The sequence below is a fragment of the Apostichopus japonicus genome, chromosome 21, assembly GCF_037975245.1.
Source record: "Apostichopus japonicus isolate 1M-3 chromosome 21, ASM3797524v1, whole genome shotgun sequence".
Taxonomy (NCBI): Eukaryota; Metazoa; Echinodermata; class Holothuroidea; order Aspidochirotida; family Stichopodidae; genus Apostichopus; species Apostichopus japonicus.
In genome coordinates, this window is record NC_092581.1 from 14226568 (window position 1) to 14238606 (window position 12039).

Sequence of the window (12039 nt, forward strand, 5' to 3'; positions counted from 1 at the left end):
TGGAATTCATGATTTCTTGAACTTCCCAAAGAGTCAATGAAAACACCATTTTGTTCTTGATTAGATTAGGATGTACCCAGAAAGTCAATATTGAAGTTAACCCCTTCCTCACCTCCAAGTACAAGAAGTACAACGTTACAGTGCTACCCTATCTTAATCTGTGAATGAGACTGGGAAGCATCTACTGTAGAACAACACCGTACACTTTTGAAGTGGTTTGAAGAGGCATCTCTTGATGATTATACAGTAGTCATTCAATGTTACAGAAATAACCTTTCTTCCTACTGTATCTCTGTTGGTATATTAAGCTCTTCCAACCACATACTTCAACCTTCAGTACAGATGTTATTGTGAGCATCATATGGATGGGAGGGAAGGGGGTGGATGGAAGGGAAGGGGTGTGGAAGGAAGGGGTATGGAAGGAAGGGGTATGGATGGAAGGGAAGGGGTATGGAAGGAAGGCCGGGGTATGGATGGAAGGAAGGCCGGGGTATTGATGGAAGGAAGGCCGGGGTATTGATGAAAGGAAGGCCGGGGTATGGATGGAAGGGAAGGGGTATGGATGGAAGGGAAGGGGTATGGATTGGGTATGCATGGGAGGGAAGGGGTATGGATGGGGTATGAATGGGAGGGAAGGGATATGGATGGAAGGGATGGGTATGGATGGGAGGGGTATGGATAGGGTTGGATGGGGAGAATGGATACAGATGGGGGTGAGGGTGTATGGAGGGGAGGTAACAAGAGGGGAAGAGGAGGAAGGATGGGAACATCAGGGAGGGAATTGGAAGAGAGGTGGAAAGAAGGCAAAAGGAAACGAATGACAGGGTAGTTTGTTGGATGAGGTTGGGTTGATATATCACTGAGGAAGGGTGAGGAAGCTAGAAGGAGAGGAGGAGGTATACGAGAGACTAAATCTTACCATTATTGCAAGGTAGTGTCTATATTCAAATGGAAGTGGGCCGTCTTTCTTCATCATGAATTCTTGAGTCTGCTGGAAGGCGCTCAGGTAGCGAGGGTGCAGACCCAAGACACTGCTCAGGTTGTCCAATCGTTGGTTTTGGATGAAGACTTCTATGAAAACATCTTTGGCATCCTACAGGGGAATATATAGGTATATTTATACATACATGTGATTACAAGTCAAGCATGGCTTGTTCATTATGCTGCAGGGAGGGGGGGACAGGGGGTGTTCCAATATTAGAGTAGGTATGTAAGTTCTAATCTAAATCATAACAAGACAACTTTTCAACAACTCCATTTCACATTTTCACAACTCCGGAAAAGTAAATCATATCATCCTTTCATAATGTGAAAATTTATCCATTTTCTTCTTTTCCAAATCTTTATCCAAATTCTTTATTCCAAATTCTTTATCCAAATCTTTCATTTTCTTTGTATATTAGACGGACAGTTCTAGTTACCCTTTCAATAGCCCTGAAACAAGTTCTAACAACAGGCAGTTCTAATAAGTTATAATAAGTTCTAATAACTCACTGGTTTAGATATACTGTATACCCATATACTGTGATGCTGTCTTACCCTTCTACCACACTCCCTGTACATTATCTGGTTTTAAAACCAAATGAGCAAAAATGTGGGATCAAGCACACCCAACACGATAGATGGTAAAAAATAGCCATCAGGCTGAAACAGGAGGGCACCGTGTAGGGGTGACACCTGTAACTGCAATTTATAGTTTGCATCAACCAAAAGAATATATTGTAAGCAAATACTGTACACTGTTGATGATTGGACAATACTGCTGGACTGTGGCAACTACAGTGTAACTAACCTTTACAATTTGCATCCAACACATTGGTAAGAACATTATATACAGTGGGACTGTATGGCCGGCCCAACAGTTGTATAAACTACACTTTCTAGTTTAAATGTGTTCTAAAGGGAACATGTTCTCAACCAAAAATAAACTTACGCTAGACAAAGTAGCTGCGATTTGCCACGACTACATTTTCTATTTTTCACATTTTGGATAAAAATGAAGTTGAAAAATTTTTTGATGCCAATGTGACTTACCAATTCATCTGGTCCGTTGCTGACAGGAATCAACTGAAGTAGAAAAAGAAAGGGATAAGAAAGGTTAAAGTTCATCTCCAAAAAAAATCAATCCACTGGAGGTGAAATATAAATCTGAGATAAATAATTGGTCTATAATACTTCTAAATCTTGTTAACATTTGAGAATGTACAGGGGGGGGGGGGATCTGATACCACAAGGGGCAATCACCTTCCTACTGTGAAGGCTCATGTACTCAGGGTCAGAGGTCACAATCATGATCTCCCTTTTGGCGAGCATCCTGACCCTGACCCTTGACCCTGCTAGGGTCATGAAGATTGTAGTAGCTCGGGGATCATGCAAGCCGAAATCTTTGGAGATCTTTGGTTAGTTGCCCCTGATACCACCTAACAAACACAGGTCGGTGAGAGTCTAAGTGAGTTGGACTGAAAATATGAACTGCACCTTAATGCTAAATGACAATATATAGTGAGTTGGACTAGAAATGTGAACTGTACCTTAATGCTAAATGACAATATATAGTGAGTTGGACTAAACATGTGAACTGTACTTTGATGCTAATGACAATGTATAGTGAGTTGGACTGAAAATATAAACTGCACTGCACCTTAATGCTCATGACAATATTTAGTGAGTTGGACTAAACATGTGAACTGTACCTTGATGCTAATGACAATGTATAGTGAGTTGGACTGAAAATATAAACTGCACTGCACCTTAATGCTCATGACAATATTTAGTGAGTTGGACTAAAAATGTGAACTGTACCTTAATGCTAAATGACAATATATAGTGAGTTGGACTAAACATGTGAACTGTACCTTAATGCTAAATGACAATATAGTGAGTTGGGCTGATGATGCAAAATTAGGAGAACCTTAGCAACTCAATATACTACCCAAAATATTAAAAGCATGTTAATAATTCATGTCCGTTATAATATTCAATATTCAATATCCACAGCCTCATATTTTCCTACTGTAGTCTGTCTTCTTTAACCAGCTACTCTCTTCAATTAGATAAAATCAAGTTTGACTTTCATAAACAATGCTAACGGCATTGTTCTAAAAAAAGCAACCGCGGCGTTATTACCTGCTTAATGAATTCACACTATGCGCAAAAGATAATACACCTCTCTTGACGTAGCTGGCATTCCTAAGCAGTCATTATAACTAAGACCAGTGATAACTCAAGATATTTAGAGTGACACAAACACACACAACAGTACTACTGTATTCCTTCTGCCATCTATTGCATTTATTATTATCAACTTTTAGTCCTAAGGAATGGCTTTCAGAATTCCCTTTGGAAGTCTGCTAGAAAAGTTATAACATCTCAACAGTCAGCATGGATGCAATCTAGACTTTTTATTAAATGAACAGGGACGTGACACAAGGAACTCACTTCATGGCAGGGGAAGAGTGGGGAATGGAGGGGGAGGGGGGGGACAGGGGAGGAAAGCAGCACAGACAGAACTCCTTGCACACTAATGAATATAACAAAAAGTAAGATTTCCTTCAAATTTCCCTTAAAATTACAGAAACAATTTTCTTACAAAATGTCGATACTGGATGATTCTCTCTTCATTAGTTGAATGTTACACCCAAAAACAGGCGTGTGTGCCCAATTAACCTTGAGACCTGCCACCTTGAAATAGTGTATCAAATTCATGAGCTTCATCACAAATGGATGTGTTCTAACTCTCATGATCAAATTATTAAGTTAGATGGCTCTATATAGGCAGGGTCTATTTGATTTTTGGTTTCTATTGGGGGGGGGGAGGGCCAGAACAGGCATCCTATCACAGGTCAGTCATTTATGTCAACTCCCCAAAGTAAACATACTCATTCATGTTCTTCCATTCAGTCACTCTGTGAAATTCATTCCATTAGTTGATTTATGGTTAATAGCAGTCTGAATTAACGGGGCTTTGAAAACCTCGCAGGGCCTGGATAAATGTTACACATGGGGTGGCACTTCGGCCCACCTAATTCCCCTAAATCATGATGTCCAGCTCCAGAGAGGAGATGGTTAAAGGGAAAGCAGTCCAAGTCTCGAACAGAGAGAGAATCAGGCGCAAAATAGTTTACAGTGAAAAAGTTGTGAGAAGACAGGTAAGCAAGAAACAATGTTATTTTGTTTGTCCTAAATTTGAAAGGAAGTTTGTTGACAGAGGAGACTAACCAGAGAGAATTGAATTAAATAATCATTTTGTTCTTTCCTTCATCCAATATGCTTCTTTCATCATCACAGCTATATCTCTCTTTCAATCCTTGCAACAACAAGAAAGCTCTTTTATTAAATCAACTTACTATTCATAACAACTTCAAAGTTATGGGGGAAAGGAAGGAAATACAGTATTTCCATTTTTGCGTACTCAATGTATATTTCCAAACATACTTTGTTGTGCAGTATTTGTGTGTACGCTGTAACTTTAACCGCACTTTCTTCCAAGCATTGAAAAACAAATCAATATGAAACCTATATAGCAATCGAAAAAATTTAAGCCACCATATTTGTAATAACCAATCAAGCAGTAATACTGTTTATTGCAATCAGATTATATATATGTAACTGGAGCAAAACAAACTTACGCGGCATTCCAGAGAGCATGAAATTTTGTGTTTTTCTTTTCAGCCTATTTTTGCAGTTTGTTATAATTTACCTCACGCTCGTCAATTGATGTTATTAAAAAGGTTTTTTTCCCCCCTCCCTTCCCCACAGCTTCATTTTCATTAGTTAATTATGTAGCAATAGCATTGCACAGTGCCAGTCTATCAACTAATATTTACAACATGAAATATGGCCGATAATTAAAACACATAAAGCGAGAGCAGGACCCAAGCCGTGCTGCGGTAATGAAATTTTAACGATCACATTTGCTCGAAAAAATGCATCCGTTGCTTCCCCAGGGATGGTGTCAACGACTCGTTAATACCCTTATACATCCATAAATTGTTAACTCTTTGGAAATCATCTGCATAAAATTCATAAACCAAACCAAACCAAATCTAGCTCAGAGATGATGAGAGAGTATGTGTTTGTGATAGGTGTCTTTCACGTATTAAACAAAACACTATTCTATACAGACTATTAGTTAAACACAAAGACTCTTCCTTCACTTATTCGCCTACATCTCGATGAACTACAGAACCATAGTTACAAAGTGGGAAAGCCATATGGAAATACTATGTATCTTGCATGCACACTGTATTATAAGTTCAAGCCAATTAAATATGTAGGGGGCAACAGCAGTAATGTACACAAACTTGTCAATCAGCAAGTCCACACTATAAACTATATGAATATATGTAACTACAGTATCATAGACCTACAAAATGGGCTTTCTTTAAAAGTTAAATATTGAGTATTATCTAAAGTTTACACTATGCAATTAACTACAGAATCATAGTTACAAAATGGGAAAGCTAACTATGGAAATACTATGTGTCTTGCGTGAACACTGTTATATAAATTATCTAATGTCCACACTATGCAACTAACTACAGTATCACAGTTACAAAATGGAAAAGCTATATAAGGAAATACTATGTATATATCTTGCATGCACACTGTATTATAGATTCAGGCCAATTAAATATGTAGGTTGCAACAGCAGTAATGTACACAAAATTTGTGACCAGCAACTCCACACTTTAAACTATATGAATATATGAAACTACAGTATCATTCATAGACCTACAAAATGGGCTTTCTTTAAAAGTTAAATATTCAGTAAATCTTAAGTTCACACTATGCAATTAACTATGTACATTATCACAGTTACAAAATGGGAAAGCTAAATATAGGGAAATACTACGTATCTTGCATGCAACAGCAGTAATACACAAAATTGGGGACCAGCATCAAGAAAGTTTAATTTCCCGTTTCCACGGGCTATATAAAATTATCGTTGCCAGAAATAAAATACCCGCTTAAAAAGCAGCAATCATTAACTGATCCCTGGAAGCTCTTGGGATGTCAGAAAAGCTGTTATGGCTGAGATAATTTACATCAAATGTGAAAAAGAGACTAAACCATGTAGAGAGAAGAAACGTTACTTGGCTGGGAATGATTAGCATCTCTGGGAATTGGGTTGCACAGAAAAGCTAAAATGGAGAGATTCCACTGTTCAGCTATAACAGTAAGCTGGTTTGTGACATTACTTGTCAAATAGAGGTGCCAGTGAGGTTCGAAATATTATATGAGATTTTTGGGATTTTCACTGTTATATTTAGCAGCTTGAAAACTAACTATGATAAAGAAGTTACTGTCATGAATGAATAACATCCTGCAACAGCTAAGAAACTATAATTCCACTTTAAGGTAATTTATCAGATTTAATGGTCCGTCACACACAAGGGAAGACTTGATCAAGTCTTAATATGACATCATCATGTTGTTATGCTTTGTTGCTATGTTGCTATGTTGTTGCTATGTTGTTATGCTTTGTTGCTATGTTGTTATGCTTTGTTGATTACAATGTTAACCTTTTGTAATGGATTTTCCGGTTCCTTTCTAACTTCCTTTTAAAAAATTTTCATTTTCTTAGCAATTTATGAACACTAATACTGAAAATTAATGCAATTCCTCCTTTTTTCTTATTGCACACCTGTCAACTTGATACATACCTCTCACGCCATTGGTGAATTTTTCGTGAGATTACAAAACAGCAGTGCTTTCAGTAATTTATCTGAATTCCTTTGAAAGGTCAAGAACATCAGTATCAACACATTCAAAAGAAAATGTATCTTTACCATTGTTATTCATCTACTGTAGACAGTTAGAGGAAGCAGTGAGAAATTTGAAATATTACTGTAGCTTGTTTGTCGTTAAGTGCATTTTTTATGGTTTGGCCACTTTAATACCGTTTGCAGTAACAGTAAACCTTCGCTTATCATAAAATTGGGATTAATCAAACTATTTTACCAGCATAAATTTTTCACCATAGGAACGTTAATTAATGACTAACTAATTGATTCTCTTCTTAATTATACAAACAATTATCGGTATGGCTCATTTTAATATTAAAAAAATACTAGCGATGAGCAAATTCCAAATGTCAAATATATCTGGTCTTTCCATAATTTGGGATGGAACAATTATTGAAGCTTGTGAGCCATTTTCCTCAGGGATTTCTGTTATAATGCAATCTATCAAAATTTTTACCAAAACTCATTTCTTAAAACAGAGGAGGATGTTTAAGCAAACCATTGGCGATGATGCATTTAAGAGTTCAGTGCAATAAATATTGCAATATTGAAACTTGTACCTGTTACCCACTTTGGTGGTAAAGACCATCACAGTAGATTTTAATGGTTCAGATCAAGATATCAAAAATTCAAATACTCTTAACTCAATTAAAAGAAAACTCAAGCATTACCTTTTAAATAATAGTACAAACCACCCACGCTGAGTTGTTACATTGTCTCTTTGTACGGATTTGCTTTTACCTTTCTTCGCTTCCTCTTTATTTTTTTTCTCTGTATTTCCTTATCTCTTTACTCTCTCTGTACTTATGTGAGTTTTGAAATTCTCTTTGTTTGTTAATTAAGGGACCAGACTCGAAAAGTCTCTACTTACTTCTGGTTCCTCCACTTCCATTATATAGCATAGTTTGAACTTTGTTTCTTGTTATTTCATCATATTGTGAGTAAATCACTCATTGACTCTGTTACTGTTTATATATGGAAAGTGGAAAATAAACTTGAAACTTACAAAATGACAGTACTTACCTGACCCCTACACTGCACATACACACTCTGATCTACCTAGCCTACACACTGGTAACATTCTTGCAATGTGCCCCCATAGTAGATTAGAGACAGGTCAGAGAAGAGCAGAGTTAATATATTGATTGCCACCAGAATATCGCTTTAAAGCTTGAGCGCATGATTTCACAGACAATATATAAATTTAAGCCTGACAGATATTAACGTGAGCATTTCATTTCTTATCGACAAGGTACCGAACCTGCTTGATTTGCATTGAGATGCCATTACTGCCATTTCATTACATACCTCGGTGGTGTTAATGTAATGCAAATCTACGATGTGTTACGTTTCACACGGAAAGGCCATTTCTACAAAAGTATTAACCCTTTGGCAAATGTTTGACAAAAAAAGACAAACAAAAATGCTTGAAATATTATCCATCTGTTAGCTAAATACAGTTTCAGAGGAATTGACTGATGACTGACGAACAGTATAAATTGATCAAGGACTAAGAATAAGATCCTGCATTAGAGCAGAACAAACGATCAAGCAACTCAGAAAAGCTAGCTCTGCAGAATTGATTACTTTGACAGGAGCAAGAAGTAGGCAAGGTGCAGGACAGAAAGGACAATGAGGAGGGGAGGGAGAGGCGAGAGGGAGTGGGTGGATGGATGGGTGGGTGGGGATAGGAAAGTTACCAAAAGCATAGTCTAGTTTAATGCAAAAGTACAACAATAGGCTAGAGACAGAACTATAAGCTACAATGTCACTTAAAATTGAATTAATAGTGTTATAGCCCAACAGGCTTTTCGTAGCCGGAATATTCAAATAGGGACCTTCAGACAGAAGGTGAAAAGGATGCTAGGATATTGGAATAGAGACCTTTCCACAAAAGGTGAATAGGATTTATCCACGTCTGAGGGTCGATGATACACTACAAATATTATAAAACAATAGTGAAAATCTTCCCACACTTAGAAGCGAACACGTAACTAGAATACTTGAAGGAAAAGGACGAAGCATGTATACAAGGGAGAGAACCCCTCTATCCGCGTACAGAGCGGGAAGGGAGGAACAAGGCTACAAGATATGCCCCAAGTGAAACTCCCGACACTTAGGAGGCACACGAGTAGCGAAACCCATGGAGAAACATGAAAATATGTACAAATATATGAAGGTTCAAACAAGAAACAACAACAACGTAATCGAACCGCCTATCCGTCCTAGTATTGGATAGGGGTTCGCGGCTTACAAGATACGTTACAAGGAGAAACACTTCCGACATATGGAAGCAACGTAACTAAACATATATGCATCGAAAAACTTGTAAAAAGGACGAAACATGTATATAAGGGAGAGAACCCCCCTAACCGCGAACCAGCGGAGGGGGGAACAAGGCTACGAGGTACACCCCAAGTCATGAGACTGAGGGAGCGCACGTAGCAACAACTGGAGGAAACATGAAAATATACAACAATATATGAAATCAAGGATACTCCCGTCTTAACATGAAAAACAACGAAACGAGCCGACCATCTCGACTAGTTAGGAGATATCGGAACGTGGCTACAAACTATGCTACAAAAGTGAAAACCCACACTAAAAGCGTAAAAATTAACGAAGTACATGAAAGCAAAACATCTTATGCTAAGTAAGAAAAGCTGAAACACATGTACATACGGAAAACATGCCTATCCGCGTAAACAAGGCGGTATAGGCAACGCTACAAATTACGCTACAAGGGAAAAACCCACACAAAAGCGTAAGAAGTAATGAAGGTACATGAAACAAGCAAAACATCTTATCTTTGAAAGTAAGAAAAGCTGAAACACATGTACATACGAAAATACATGCCTATCCGCGTAAACAAGGCGGTATAGGCAACGAACGAAGTAGTCTCGCAGAGCTACTACCTGTTACCCTAAAAACGTTACGTAAGAAAAAACGAACGCATGGGCGAGAGTGTACACTAAAAACAGCCCCCAAAAACACCCTTCCCTACAAGAAAAGGATACTTATCAGGCTGGAAAAGATCCTTGGAAGTGCAGAAGTCCTGATAGGAAACTTCTAGAGTATAAATCCAAGGTATTCCGGGCGAATTTCGCGAAAATTTTCCTAACTCCGAAAAACACAGTGAGACACTTTGTGGGTAGAAAAATGAAGGAAGGCCATTAGGGCCAGTGAGGGTGTACAGTGTTAAAAGTTTACCAGGGCATTCTAGACACGGTAGAATGCAGTGCATAGGTTGTGGGGAGACAGGTAAGTGGGGAACGAAGTAAATAATCTGCAACTTTGATCGTCCTGAACTATCTGAGCAATCACACGTGATATACATGTTTGTCATGTGAGTCAAAAACAACCAACTTCATATTAATATATATCACGTCCCAAGAAGTACTGTAGGCTGTAATATTAATTAAATATCACAGTGCAGAGATGCTCAATGAACTCACCCTAATTTCCATTGCAGCAAATTTCAATTTCGTCCTACTGTTTGCTTAAAGCAATATATCAGCATAAATGGTCATAATTTATATAAATATTACTGTTGATCAGCAAAAGTGGTCTTTCCTTGGCAAACAAATAAATGCCAAACTTTTTATTAGTTCTTTTGAAAATTAATAGTCAGTAATATGAGAGAGAATATTCCCACTCTCGAAACAATTTCAGACCAATCTTGTTATCTGATTAAATTATTAATTAATAATTTCTTCAACATAAGCTTAGCTGTTGGGTGTCTTCCATGAACTAGATGGCCTGCTACTGTATATGTGTATTATAAATATGCACATTACAAATGGGAATTGATGTGATCCAGTAACACCGATACCACTTAAAACCTATACTTTACTTCGGTCGGTATGGGTTTCCTGCACGTTTTAAGATGGAAGATGTATGTTACCAATTGTACATGTTACAACACAAAAACATGTACACAAAATAAGCCACGTAGCGTGTGTAAGAAAGTGGGCGGGAACAAACGTGCAGATCGCGGAACTGCTACCCCTGCAACAATAACAATTGGAAACCTTCTTGCAAAGGTCGCTCACACAAAACAGCCCCAAAATCCTTCTGATGGAAGAAAAAACTCCTGAATCCTCAGCTACCGTAAGGATGAAATCTGAATGAAATATTCCGATCGAAGAAACGTGTGCAGGCATTAAAAATGGAAGAATGAGAAGGAAGGGTAATGACCAGGGGTCCGGTCATAGAGGGCACACAGTGTTAAAAGGTTACTAGGACATTCTAGGCACCGTTGAACGGGGTGCTAAGGTTGTGAGGAGACAGGTAAGTGAGGAGCGAAGTAAATGTTACAACTTACCCAGAAAGGCCAACAGAAAGAGAGGGTCACAATCTCAAGCCTCCCTGCCCTGCATGGTGTAATTCACACTGTACGCTATGATAGTAACCAGATATATCTCAAGACTTTTAATACTCATGTTGCAATTTCCCATTCTACTTAGCAGGCCTCAACCAGGAGGCGCAAAGCCAAGGGGGGAGGACGAAGGGGGCGACCGCCCCCCCTTGAGCATATTTTTTTGTATGTTTTTATGATATCGCTAGTAATTTCAAGCTTAGATGCAACTTACAAGGCATGGGAAGTGCCATTCCAGCAATCTGTGAGGCATTTTCAGCCAAAAATTTCTTGCCAACTCATGGTGGTGCTACGCTTGGATAGTTTTCAACGCAGAGTCTACGGCTCTGATAGTTTGCCTAGAGGTTTGCCCCTCCCTTGGCAAATTCCTGGCTACGCGCCTGTCAACCAGTCAGAAGTATTGTCAGATTGGCTTCTTAAAACTTTATAAGCATTGAACAGTACGCAGTACGAAGCCTAGGCATATCTTGGCAAGTATGAATCCGACGTGAATTTCACAAGTTCAAATGCAAAGATTTTCATGCTAAGCATTTATCTATAAATTGGTGATGCACTTTAACACTGGTTATGCACTTTAATACTGGTTATGCATTTACTGTACCTCTTGCTTCAGTAGGAAGATGTAAGTGCAAGGGGGAGTGGAGGGTGTGGGAGGGTGGGTGGGAGGGAGGGGGGCAATCCTAACATGATACCAATTTATAGACTGGGTAGATGGGACCGTGCAATGATAGAATTGAGGCAGGTAACACAAGAGTTGATAAGAAGTACAAGAATGTTTACAGTTCACTGATTACATTGTACACATTGAACATAAGCTACACATACAGAACTTACATGTATGCACAGTATTTGAACATCGCAATAATGGAATGAGTCACCACTACTGTAGTAAACTTCTATGATATACTACTCTTG

General features: G+C 38.4%; 2 protein-coding genes across 6 annotated transcripts in view; one reads left to right on the forward strand and one right to left on the reverse strand.

Annotated features, from left to right (window-relative positions):
* LOC139963048 (leucine-rich repeat serine/threonine-protein kinase 1-like) overlaps positions 1 to 12039 on the forward strand; it is a 495817-nt gene that overhangs the window by 237414 nt on the left and 246364 nt on the right. The gene's annotated exons all lie outside the window — the stretch shown is intronic.
* The window catches only part of LOC139963285 (sestrin-1-like), a 93539-nt gene that overhangs the window by 40756 nt on the left and 40744 nt on the right, over positions 1 to 12039 (reverse strand). For all 5 annotated transcript variants that reach the window (XR_011791538.1, XM_071963947.1, XM_071963944.1 and 2 more), the window contains exons 4-5: positions 2035 to 2067; positions 920 to 1093 (exon numbers count right to left, since the gene is read on the reverse strand). Coding sequence is in view for 4 of the 5 variants with exons in the window: in XM_071963947.1 (XP_071820048.1) it covers positions 920 to 1093; positions 2035 to 2067 (207 nt within the window). In the remaining variant the exon portion in view is untranslated. The remainder of the gene's footprint in view (positions 1 to 919; positions 1094 to 2034; positions 2068 to 12039) is intronic.